Source organism: Numenius arquata, unplaced genomic scaffold (assembly GCF_964106895.1).
Source record: "Numenius arquata unplaced genomic scaffold, bNumArq3.hap1.1 HAP1_SCAFFOLD_1257, whole genome shotgun sequence".
NCBI lineage: Eukaryota > Metazoa > Chordata > Aves > Charadriiformes > Scolopacidae > Numenius > Numenius arquata.
This window is the reverse complement of record NW_027414034.1, coordinates 14,044-26,657: the sequence shown is the minus strand read 5'-3', so window position 1 is coordinate 26,657 and position 12,614 is coordinate 14,044. Positions and strand designations below refer to the sequence as shown.

Here is a 12,614-nt window from a genome sequence, read left to right as displayed (position 1 = left end):
AGGGATCCCTTTTGGGGGGAAATTGGGGGGGGGGGAGCCCTCCTTCTGGGGGGGGTCTGTTGATGATTTTGGGGGTGATTTGGGTTTCTTTGGGGGGAGGGGGGTCTGTTGATGATTTTGGGGGTGATTTGGGGTTTTTGGGGGGTGATTTGGGGTTTTTTTTGGGGGGGAGGGGGGTCTGTTGATGATTTTGGGGGTGATTTGGGGGTTTTTTGGGGGGTCTGTTGATTTGGGGGTGATTTGGGGGGGTCTGTTGATGATTTTGGGGGTGATTTGGGGGTTTTTTGGGGGGGTCTTGATTTTGGGGGTGATTTGGGGGTTTTTTGGGGGGGGAGGGTCTGTTGATGATTTTGGGGGTGATTTGGGGTTTTTTTTGGGGGGGAGGGGGGTCTGTTGATGATTTTGGTGGTTTTTGGGGGTGATTTGGGGTTTTTTTGGGGGGGAGGGGGTCTGTTGATTTTGGGGGTGATTTGGGGTTTTTTTTGGGGGGGTCTGTTGATGATTTTGGGGGTGATTTGGGGTTTTTTTTGGGGGGGGAGGGGGGTCTGTTGATGATTTTGGGGATGATTTGGGGTTTTTTTTTGGGGGGGAGGGGGGTCTGTTGATGATTTTGGGGGTGATTTGGGTTTTTTTTGGGGGTGTCTGACACGTGTGTGTGTGTGTGTCCCCCACAGCCGGACGGGGGGTCCCCCCTGGCCTGCGAGGAGCGGGGGGTCTGGTTCCTGCTGGGGACGGCAGGGGAGGGGGGCTGCGCCCGGGGGGGGCCCCCCCTCTTCACCCCCATGGCCCCCCACGAGCGATGGGTCATGGGGGTCACCCGCGAGGCCTATTTCGCCGAGACCCCCCCGGAACCCCCCCGGGATGATGATGATGAGGAGGAGGATCCCCCTGGATTTTGGGGGGACCCCAGCCCCACGGAGGACTCAAGGGGGGGCCCCAAACCTTCTGAGGACCCCGGCGTCCGGGAGCCCCCCGAAACCACCGAGGAGCCCGGAATTTGGGGGGGCCCCAACCCCACGGGGAACCCTGGCATCCGGGAGCCCCCCGAAACCACCGAGGAGCCCGGAATTTGGGGGGGCCCCAAACCTTCTGAGGACCCCGGCGTCCGGGAGCCCCCCGAAACCACCGAGGAGCCCAGAATTTGGGGGGGCCCCAACCCCACGGGGGACCCTGGCATCCGGGAGCCCCCCGAAACCACCAAGGAGCCTGGAATTTGGGGGGGCCCCAACCCCACGGGGGACCCCGGCATCCGGGAGCCCCCCGAAACTACCGAGGAGCCCGGAATTTGGGGGGGCCCCAAACCTTCTGAGGACCCCGGCGTCCGGGAGCCCCCTGAAACCACCAAGGAGCCCAGAATTTGGGGGGACCCCAACATCTGGCGACAGGCCCAGGTCCCCCAGGACCCCGAGGTCTGGGGGCTCCCCCCAGATTGGGGGGACCCCGGCGTCTGGGAGGGCCTCGGAGAGGCCTGACACCCCCCCACACACGTTTTGGGGGGGCTGAGGGGTTTGGGGGGGGACAGAGCAATAAAGGTGGTGGTGGTTGGCAGTGACCCCCGGTTCTCCCTTGGGGGGGGACACACACACACCCCCCCAGCGTGGCACGTTTGGGCGTCACCAGCCCAATTCGGGGGGGCCCCCAGACCCATTCGAGGATCCCCAGACCCGTTTTGGGGGGTCCCCAGCCCCACTCGGGGCACACTCGGGGGTCCCCAGACCTATTTTGGGGGTCTCCAGCCCCATTTGGGGGTCCACAGCCCCACTCGGGGCACACTCGGGGGTCCCCAGTCCCATTTTGGGGGTCTCCAGCCCCACTTGGGGGTCCCCAGACCCATCCAGGCCCCACTTTGGGGTCCCCAGCCCCACTCCGGGGTCTCCAGATCCATTTTGGGGGGTCTCCAGGCCCACATGGGGGTCCCCAGACCCACTCGGGCCCCACTCCGGGGTCCCTAGACCCATTTTGGGGGGGTCTCCAGGCACATTTGGGGGTCCCAGCCCCACTTGGGGGACCCCAGCCTCATCCAGGGCACACTCAGGTGTCCCCAGCCCCATTTTGGGGGGTCCCCAGACCCATTTTGGGGGTCTCCAGCCCCACTCAGGCCCCACTTGGGGGTCACGCCCCGCAGAGACCCCAAAACTGCTCCAAAACAACCCAAATTTAATGGCGGGGGGGAACTGGCTGTCACCCATCGGCCCCGGCGGTTACTCCGCCTGTAACGGGGCCGGTGACACCGGGGAGTCCTCCAACACCGTCCCCACGGTGTCACGGCGTCCTGGGGGGTCCCTTCTCTACCTGTAACGGGGTTGGTGGCACCACAGAGTCCTCCAACAGCGTCTCCACCGCGTCCAGGGGTCCCACCACCTCCTCCTCCGCCTGTAACGGTGGTGGTGACACCAAAGAGTCCTCCCACACCGTCTCCGTCCTGTCCAGGTGTCCCACCACCTTCTCCTCCACCCGTAACGGGGTTGGTGGCACCACAGAGTCCTCCAACAACGTGTCCAGGGGTCCCACCACCTCCTCCTCCGCCTGTAACGTTGGTGGTGGAGCTGTAGAGTCCTCCAACACCGTCTCCATCCCGTCCGGGTGTCTTGCCATCTTCTCCTTCATCTGTAACGTGGTTGGTGGCACCACAGAGTCCTCCAACAGCGTGTCCAGGGGTCCCACCATCTTCTCCTCCGCCTGTGGCGTTGGTGGTGGAGCCATAGAGTCCTCCAACACCGTCTCCATCCCGTCCGGGTGTTGTACGGACACCTCTGCTTCCCGTAATGTTGTTGGTGGCACCAAGGAGTCCTCCAACACCTTCTCCATCGTGTTTAGGTGGTGTACAGGCACCTCTGGTGCTGCTACAGAGTCCTCCAACACCATCTCCACGGCCTCTGGGTGTCCCACGGTCTTCTCCTCCACCCGTAACATTGTTGGTGACACCAAAGAGTCCTCCAACACCGTCTCCATCCCATCCAGGTGTCCCCCCATCTTCTCCTCCACCCGTAACGTGGTTGGTGGCACCAAAGAGTCCTCCAACACCGTCTCCCTCCTGTCCAGGTGTCCCCCCATCTTCTCCTCCACCCGTAACGTGGTTGGTGGCACCAAGGGCTCCTCCAACAGTGTCTCTATGGCCTCTGGGTGTCCCACCACCTTCTCCTCCACCCGTAACGTGGTTGGTGGCACCAAAGAGTCCTCCAACACCGTCTCCCTCCTGTCCAGGTGTCCCCCCATCTTCTCCTCCACCCGTAACGTGGTTGGTGGCACCAAGGGCTCCTCCAACAGCGTCTCTATGGCCTCTGGGTGTCCCACCACCTTCTCCTCCACCTGTAACGTGGTTGGTGGTGCCACAGAGTCCTCCAACACCATTTCCGTCCCGTCCAGGTGTCCCCCCGTCTTCTCCTCCACCTGTAACACGGTTGGTGACATCACAGAGTCCTCCAACACCGTCTCCGTCCCGTCCGGGTGTCCCATGGTCTTCTCCTCCACCCGTAACGTGGTTGGTGGCATCAAGGCCTCCTCCAACACCATCTCCACGGCCTCTGGGTGTCTCGGTGACCCCTTCTCCACCTGTAACGCGGCGGGTGGTGCCGTAGAGCCCTCCGACGCCATCTCCGCTGCGTCGGGGTGTTGCAGGGACACCTCCTCCACTTCCCCCGCCCCGGGTGACACCGCGGGGTGACCGGCGGGACCCGGGGCGGGCTGGGGGTGGCCGTTGGCCGGCTGGTGGAGGCGCTGGTGGCCCAGCAGCTGCCGGCGCAGGCGGAAGGCCTTGGGGCAGAGGCCGCAGCGGTGCCGGCGGCGCTCCCCGTGGCCGCGCCGGTGGTTCTTGAGGGCCATCAGGTTGCCGAAGGCCTTGTGGCACAGCCCGCAGCGGAAGAGGCCGGTGGTGTGGCTCTGCCGGTGGTTGACCAGGCTCCCGGCGTGCTTGTAGCCGCGGCCGCACACCTCGCAGCGGAAGGGACGCTCCTCCTCCTCCTCCTCCTCTTCCTCTTTTTCCTCCTCCTCCTCCTGGTTGCCGGCGCGGGCCGGGGGTTGCCGCGGCGGGGCGGCCGGTGGCCCGGCCTTGCAGCGGGGGTGGTTGCGGAGGTGCGTGCGGAAGGCGGCCAGGTTGGGGTAGCGGCGGGCACAACCGGGGCAGGAGAAGACGCCGGTTTGGTGGCTCTGGCGGTGGTTGACCAAGCTGCCGCCGTGGCGGTAGGTTTTGCCGCAGAGGCTACAGGCGTAGGGGCGGGGTTGGCCCCGGGTGGCCACCAAGTGGGCCATGGCGGCCGCCTCCTCGGCCCGGTGGCCGCGGCTGTGCTCCCGCAGGCTGGGCAGGTCGCCGAAGGGCCGCCCGCAGTAGCCGCAGATTTGCCACAGCCCCTCGCACGAGGCTTCCCCCTCCGGCGGTGTCGGCAGCGGCATCGTCACCGTCGGCGTCACCTCCTGGTGGAGCTGCCGGTGGTGCCGCGCCAGCTCGGCCTCGCCGGGGAAGATGCCGCCGCAGAAGCTGCAGAGGAAGGGACGCTCTTCTTCCTCCTCTTCCTCTTCCTCCTCCTCTTCCTCCTGCGGGCCGGCATCACCGTGACGTGGCCGCCGGTGACGGTGACAATGAGCCCTCAGCGCCGGGAGGCCCCCGAACTCGGTGGGGCAGAGCGAGCACTGGTAGATGCCGGGGGGTGTCATCGTCGTCGTCGTCGGTGGTGACGGTGGCGTCGGGGAGGGCGGGGGTGTCACCTTGGGGGCGTCGCGGTGCCGGTGACGCCGTCGGCGGTGCCCCCGCAGGTGTCCCCGCAGGGCCCCCATGTTGGGGAAGCGCTTGGGGCAGTGGGGGCAGGGGAAGTCCCCCGTCTGGTGGGTGCGGCGGTGGTTGACCAGGCTCCCCGAGTGACGGTAGCTCTTCCCGCACTCCTGGCAGCGGTACAGCCGTGGGGTGATGTCACGGGTGACGTCATCACGGGGCGGCGGCGGCGGCGGGGGGGTGAGGCGACGGTGGCCCCGGGCGTGGGTGCGTAGGGCCAGCAGGTCGGGCAGGCGCTGGCCGCAGCGGGGGCAAGGGAAGTCCCCGGGCTGGTGGCCCCGGCGGTGGTTGGCCAGGCTGCCCCGGTGGCGGTAGCTGCGGCCGCAGTCCCCGCAGCGGTGACGGGGGGGGGACGGCATGGCTGGGGGGGGGAAAAGAGAGAGGGGGGAGAGGAGATGGGGGACCCAGGGGTCTGGGGGGGACCCAGGCATCCAGGACCCACATCTATGGGGGACCCAGGGGTCGGGGGGGGGACCTGTGGATCCTGGACCCACATCTATGGGGGAGCCAGGGGTCTGGGGGGGGACCCGTGGATCCTGGACCCACATCTATGGGGGACCCAGGGGTCTGGGGGGGGACCCGTGGATCCTGGACCCACATCTTGGGGGGACCCAGGCATCTGGGGGGGGACCCATGGATCCTAGACCCACATCTATAGGGGATGCAGAGGCCCAGGGGTGACCCAAGGGTCTGGGACCCACATCTCTGGGGGACCCAGGGGTCCAGAGGGGACCCAGGCATCCGAGACCCACATCTATGAGGGACCCAGGGGTCTGGGGGGGACCCAGGGGTCCAGGCCCCACATCTATGGGGCACCCAGGGGTCCGGGACCCGCATCTATGGGGCACCCAGGCATCTGTGGGTGACCCAGGGGTCCGGGACCCACATCTATGGGGGACCCAGGGGTCCAGAGGGGACCCAGGCATCCGAGACCCACATCTATGAGGGACCCAGGGGTCTGGGGGGGACCCAGGGGTCCGGGCCCCACATCTATGGGGCACCCAGGGGTCCGGGACCCGCATCTATGGGGCACCCAGGCATCTGTGGGTGACCCAGGGGTCCGGGACCCACATCTATGGGGGACCCAGGGGCCCAGAGGGGACCCAGGCATCCGAGACCCACATCTATGAGGGACCCAGGGGTCTGGGGGGGACCCAGGGGTCCAGGCCCCACATCTATGGGGGACCCAGAGGTCCGGGCCCCACATCTATGGGGCACCCAGGGGTCCGGGACCCGCATCTATGGGGCACCCAGGCATCTGTGGGTGACCCAGGGGTCTGCGACCCACATCTATGGGGGACCCCAGGAGTCTGGGCCCCACATCTATGGGGACACAGGGGTCTGGGACCCACAGCTATGGGCACCCAGGGGTCTGGGACCCCCATCTGTGGGGGACCCAGGCATCTGTGGGTGACCAGGGGCCCGGGACCCACATCTATAGGGGACCCAGGGGTCTGGGGGGGACCCAGGGGTCTGGATCCCACATCTATGGGGGACCCAGGGGTCTGGGGGGGGACCCATGGACCCGGGACCCACATCTATGGGGGACCCAGGGGTCTGTGGGGGACCCAGGGGTCCGGGACCCACATCTATGGGGCTATGGGGGACGCAGGGGCCCGCCCCCCCCCCCCCAGTGTCCCCCCCCCCCACACCCACCTGGGGGTCTCTCGCCGTCCCGCGCCGCACCGGGCTCCAAACGGGGGTGGGGGGGGCGGGCCTGGGAGACAAAGGGTTAAATTGGGGGGGGGGACCCCAAAACCCACCCCCTCCAAAACCCCCCCAGATCCCACCCCCCCCCCAAAGCGTGGGGGATCCCCCTAAACCCCCCCCCCCCGCCCTCCCCCCCCAAGGCCCCTCCCACCACGGAGGGGGGACCCCCCAAAACTTCCCCCCCCCCCCCCCCCGTGACACCCCCCCCCCACCGGCACCTCCTTTTGTTGCGGGGAGACCGGAACCCTCCGCTTTTGGCCCCGCCCCTTCCGCCACACCCACCCCCCCACACACCGGAAGTTCCGCCCACCCTCCTCGGCTACGTCACAGAGACCACGCCCCTCCCGCTTCCGCCCCCGCCCTCCCCGCGGTCCTAGCGCCCACCGGAGCCCCCCCAGGTACGGAACGGGGTGTCCCCCCCCCCCCCCCAATTCCCCCCTCCCCCGGCGCCCCCCCCCCCAACAGCTCCACCGGGGGGGGGGGCCCCCCCCCCTCCTCCATCGCCCCCCCATCCCATGGTGCATTGCGGCCCCCCCCATTGCACGGGCCGCCTCCCCCCCCCCAAATTGCATCCCCCCCCCCAAAATTACATCTCCCCCGCCCCCCCAAAATCGCACAAATCCCCCCCAAAATTCATCTCCCCCCCCCCACCATTGCCCCCTCTCGAGGTGCCCCCCCCCCCGCCCGGCACCCCCCTTCCCATGATGCATTGTACCCCCCCACCCCCCAAATTGCGACCCCGTTGCCTGCCCCCCCCCCCCCAAAAATTACCCCCCCTTCCCATGAGGCATTGCGCGCCCCTCCCCCACCCGCGCCGCCATCTTGTCGGGTGACAATGGGGGGGGGGGGGGGGGGAGGGTCGTCTCCCCCCCCCCCCCCATGGGGTGACCCCGGGGGGGGCAAAAAAATGGGGTGAAAAGATGGGAAACTGGGGGTGGGGTGGTGTGGGGGGGCAGTGTGTGTGTGTGTGGGGGGTGTCTCCTCTCCCTTCCCCCCACCATGGCGTTGTGTCCCCAGGGGGGGCCATGGAGGAGCTCCAGGAGGGGACGGGGGGGGACGCCGGTGGTGGAAGCCGTGGAGATGGTGGTGGGACCCATAGGAACGTCCGTGGTGGAACCCGGGGAGATATCGGTGGTGGAACCCATGGGGACATCCATGGTGGGACCAATAGGAACATCCGTGGTGGAACCCATGGGGACATCCGTGGTGGAACCCAGGGAGATATCGGTGGTGGAACCCATGGGGACATCGGTGGTAGAACCCATAGGAACGTCCATGGTGGAACCCATGGGGACATCGGTGGTGACACCCATAGGAACGTCCGTGGTGGAACCCATGAGGACATCGGTGGTGGAACCCATGGGGACATCCGTGGTGGAACCCATAGGAGTGTCCGTGGTGGAACCCATGAGGACATCGGTGGTGGAACCCACGGCCAAGGCCGTGATGGGACTCATAGGGACCTCCATGGTGACACCCATGGCCATGGGGACCTCCAAGATGACGCCCTGGATGACAACAGCCCTGAGGACATCAGCAATGACACCCTTGGGGACCTCCAGGACACCTCCCGTGGGGACCTCGGTGGTGCCACCCCCAGGGATGGCCTTGCCCTTCCCGCCTGCCCCATGTCGGGGACCCGCAACCGGTGTCCCACCCGCCCCACCGCTGTCCCCACCCCATCGCTGGCCCTGCGCCAGGCACAGACCCACGTGGCCACCAACTCTGGAGGTGGCACCAGGTCCAGAGGTGCCACCGCCACCATGGACGTGACCACCGCCTCCAGAGGGGCCACCACCAGGTCCAGAAGGGCCACCACAACGAGGTCCAGAGGAGCCACCGCCACGACGGCTGCGCCCACCGCCTCCAGAGGGGCCACCACCAGGTCCAGAGGGGCCACCACCACCACATCTGGAGGTGCCACCACCACGATGGATGTCTCTGAACCACCCGGAGATGCCGCTGCCACGATGGACGTCTGCAAAGAACCTGAGGGTGCCACCACCTCCATGGATACGTCCGTGACTTCTGTGGGCACCGCCACCAGGTCCAGAGGGGCCACCACCACCACAAGGTCCAGAGGGGCCACCACCACCACAAGGTCCAGAGGGGCCACCACCACGTCTGGGGGCACCGCCACCACGACGGATGCATCCACAGATGCCACCACCACAGTGGACACATCCAAACCAGCTGGAGGTGCCACCGCTACCACCACCCGCTCCAGAGGTGCCACCGCCACCAGCAGGTCCAGGGGTGGTGCCACCACCACCAGGTCCAGAGGTGCCACCGCCACGAGAGCTGCATGCAAAGCATGTGGGGACCCCACCGCTACGACAGCCGTGTCCAAAGCACCCGGAAGTTCCACCACCACCATCCTCGGCAATGCCACCACCACGATGGCCACATCTGAAGCCCCCGGAGATGCCACCACCGCCACCACCTCCACTCCCAAAGCGCCCAGAGATGCCACCACCGCCACCACGTCCACTCCCAAAGCACCCAGAGATGCCACCACCGCCACCACGTCCACTCCCAAAGCCCTCGGAGATGCCACCACCGCCTCCAAGCCTGCTTCCAAAGCCCCCGGAGATGCCACCACCACCACTACATCCATTCCCAAAGCCCCTGGAGATGCCACCACCACCAAGTCTGCACCCAAAGGCCCCGGAGATGCCACCACCGCCTCGGAAGCCCCCTGCTCGGCCTGCCCCCGCCCCGCTCCCCCCTTCCCCTGCGCCGCCTGCCCCAAATCCTACGGCACCCTCTCCAAGCTGACCATCCACCAACGCGCCCACACGGGCGAACGTCCCTTTTCCTGCCCGGATTGCCCCAAATCCTTCGCCGACCCTTCCGTCTACCGCAAGCACCGCCGGGGCCACGACGGGTTGCGCCCCCACCGCTGCGGGTCCTGCCCCAAAGCCTACGCCGAGCGCAAGGACCTGCGCAACCACCAGCGCAGCCACACGGGCGAGCGGCCCTTCCTCTGCGCCGAGTGCGGCAAGAGCTTCGGCCGGTCTTCTTCTCTGGCCTGCCACCAGCGCATCCATGCCCCCCGCAAGCCCTACGCCTGCGGCACCTGCGGCAAGTCCTTCACCCAGCTCTCCTCCTTCCAGAGCCACCAGCGGGTCCACACCGGGGAGCGCCCCTTCCTCTGCCCGCAGTGCGGCAGGATGTTCTCCGACCCTTCCAGCTTCCGCCGCCACCAGCGGGCCCACCAGGGCCTCAAGCCCTACGGCTGCGGCGAGTGCGGCAAGGCCTTTCGGCAACCGGCCGACCTGGCCGTCCACCGTCGGACCCACACGGGCGAACGGCCCTGGCGCTGCGGGGAGTGCGGCAAAGCCTTCGTGGCTTCCTGGGACCTGAAGCGGCACCGGCTGACCCACGGCGGGGAGCGCCCCTGGCGCTGCGGGGAGTGCGGGAAGGGTTTCTGGGAGAGGGCGGCCCTGGGCAAGCACCGCCGGACCCACTCCGGGGAGAGGCCCTACGCCTGCGGGCAGTGCGGGAAGGGCTTCGGGGGGCCCTCGGGGCTGCGCAAGCACGAGAGGACGCACGGGAAGAGGGAGGGGGAAGGAGGGGAGGGGGTGGCCGGTGGTGGCCTCAACGTGGCCGCCGGGCCTGGCCTCAATATGGCAGCCGGTGGCGGCCTCAACATGGCCACCAGACCTAGCCCCATTATGGCCGCTGGTGGTGGCCTCAGCATGGCCGCCGGCCCCGGCCCCAGTATGGCCACCAAACCTGGCCTCGATACGGCTGCTGGTGGTGGCCTCAACGTGGCCACCGGACCTGGCCTCGGCCTTGCTGGGGGTGGTCCAGGCATGGCCACTAGGCTTGGCCATGACTTGGCAGCTGGAGCTGGCCACAATATGGCCGCCAGAGGTGGCCATGGGATGGTTGCTGGTGCTGGGCATGCCGTCGGTGGCCAAGCTGGCCGTGGCATGGCCACCAGCGTCGGCCAAGGGATGGCCACCGGCGCTGGGCATGAGGTGGGTGGTCAACCTGGCCACATTATGGCCACCAGTGTTGGCCAAGGGATGGCTGTCGGCATTGGGCACGATGTGGGTGCCCAACCTGGCCACAGTATGGCCACCGGACTTGGCCACGACATGGCTAACAGAGCTGGCCACCAAGATAGCCGTGAGGTGGCCGCTGCTACCAGCAGGGACATAGGTGCTCAGCATAGTCACGACGTGGCCACTGGACTCGGCCACAGCATGGCCACCACCTCCAGAGCGGGGACCACTGGAGCTGGTCCCGACACGGCGGCCGCTGGGGGAGCCGTGGGCCGTGGAGGCCCCAATTTGGTTGCCCCAAACATGGCGGCCGCCAACATGGCCGCCCCCAGTGGAGGCTCCAACATGGCGGCCCCCATGGGAGAACCCAACATGGCAGCCCCTGTGGGAGAGTGCCTGGGTGCTGGGGGCGTGGCCCCTCCCGGCCCCGCCCCTCCGGAGCCCCGCCCCTTCGCCTGCCCCCTCTGCCCCAAGCGCTTTGGGGCGAGGGCGGGGCTTCGCAAGCACCAGCGCCGCCACGGCCCCGCCCCCTCCCCGCCGGCCCCGCCCACACCGTAGACACGCCCCTTTTACTCCAGTCCTGCCCGTGGGGGGGGTGGGGCTTTCTTGTGGGCGGTTCCTTGTGTGGCCACGCCCCTTTCCCCACGCCCCCTTCAACTGTGAATGGGAAATAAAAGGCTGAGACTCCGCCTCCGCCTCCTCTCTGACCACGCCCCCCCCCCCAAGGGGACCCAGGCCTTGGGGACCCCCTCACGAGGGACCCAGGCCTTGGGGACCCCCCTCCAGCCCCCCAATAGGGGACCCAGGACTTGGGGACCCCCTCATGAGGGAGCCAAGTGTCTGGGAACCCCCTCACAGCCCCCCAGTGAGGGACCCAGGCCTTGGGGAACCCCCTCCAGCCCCCCAATAGGGGACCCAGACCTTAGGGACCCCCTTACAGCCCCCCAACAAGGGACCCAGGCTTCTGGGGACCCTCTCATAAGGGACCCAAGTGTCTGGAGACCCCCTTACAGCCCCCCAATGAGGGACCCAGGCCTTGGGGACCCCCTTACAGCCCCCCAACAAGGGACCAAGCCCTCTGGGGACCCTCTCATGAGGGACTCAGGCCTCTGGAGACCCCCTTAGAGCCCCCCAACAAGGAACCCAGGCCTCTGGGACCCCCTCATGAGGGACCCAAGTGTCTGGAGATCCCCTTACAGCCCCCAGCGCAAGGGACACTGGTATCTGGGACCCCCTCATGAGGGACCCAGGCCTCTGGGGACCCCCTTACATCCCCCCAATGAGGGACTCAGGCCTTTGGGACCCCCTTATAGCCCCCCAATGAGGGACCCAGGCCTTGGGGAACCCCCTCCAGCCCCTCAAGGAGGGACCCAGCGCTCTTGGACCCCCTCATGAGGGACCCAAGCATTTGGGGACCCTCTTACAGCCCCCCAACGAGGGACCCAGGCCTTGGGGACCCCCTCATGAGGGACCCAAGTGCCTGGAGACCCCCTTACAGCCCCTTAATAAGGGACCAAGCCCTCTGGGGACCCTCTCATGAGGGACCCAAGTGCCTGGAGACCCCCTTACAGCCCCTTAATAAGGGACCAAGCCCTCTGGGGACCCCCTCATGAGGGACCCAAGTGCCTGGAGACCCCCTTACAGCCCCTTAATAAGGGACCAAGCCCTCTGGGGACCCCCTCATGAGGGACCCAAGTGTCTGGAGACCCCCTTACAGCCCCCTAATAAGGGACCAAGCCCTCTGGGGACCCCTCATGAGGGACCCAGGTATCAGGGGTCCCCTTTACTCACAATCCCAACACAGCCGGGCCTCTGGCCCCCCCTCACGAGGGTCCCAGCCACCCGTGGGGGGTCCCTCCAACCCCTCCACTGCCTGCCTCCCCGCCCCATAACTCACCGGCGGAGCAGGGCCCGAGCTCTCCTGTCACACACACGCCCCCCCCCTCACACACTCCCCGGACTCCATTTCCCGTCGTGCCTCACAAAATGGCGCCGCGCCCACAAAATGGCGCCGGGGGCCGTTCCCGCCTTTCGCCCTGCGCATGCGCAGCGCGCACCTTCCCCCCCCTCCCCGCCCCTCCGGTCGGACTGAACCATTCTGAGGGGATCTGAGGGGGGGGGGAGGC

The 12,614-nt window shown here is 67.5% G+C and overlaps 1 protein-coding gene across 1 annotated transcript; it reads right to left on the bottom strand.

Annotated features, from left to right (window-relative positions):
• Positions 1 to 2,138: 2,138 nt before the first annotated feature.
• On the bottom strand, positions 2,139 to 8,852 carry ZNF646 (zinc finger protein 646). Its single transcript, XM_074166947.1, has 5 exons — positions 8,184 to 8,852; positions 7,474 to 7,983; positions 6,422 to 6,482; positions 3,136 to 5,126; positions 2,139 to 3,054 (listed from the first exon to the last, which is right to left on the bottom strand). The coding sequence occupies exons 1-5, from the start codon at positions 8,850 to 8,852 to the stop codon at positions 2,263 to 2,265; spliced, it is 4,023 nt and encodes a 1,340-aa protein (XP_074023048.1). The 3' UTR covers positions 2,139 to 2,262.
• Positions 8,853 to 12,614: the final 3,762 nt, after the last annotated feature.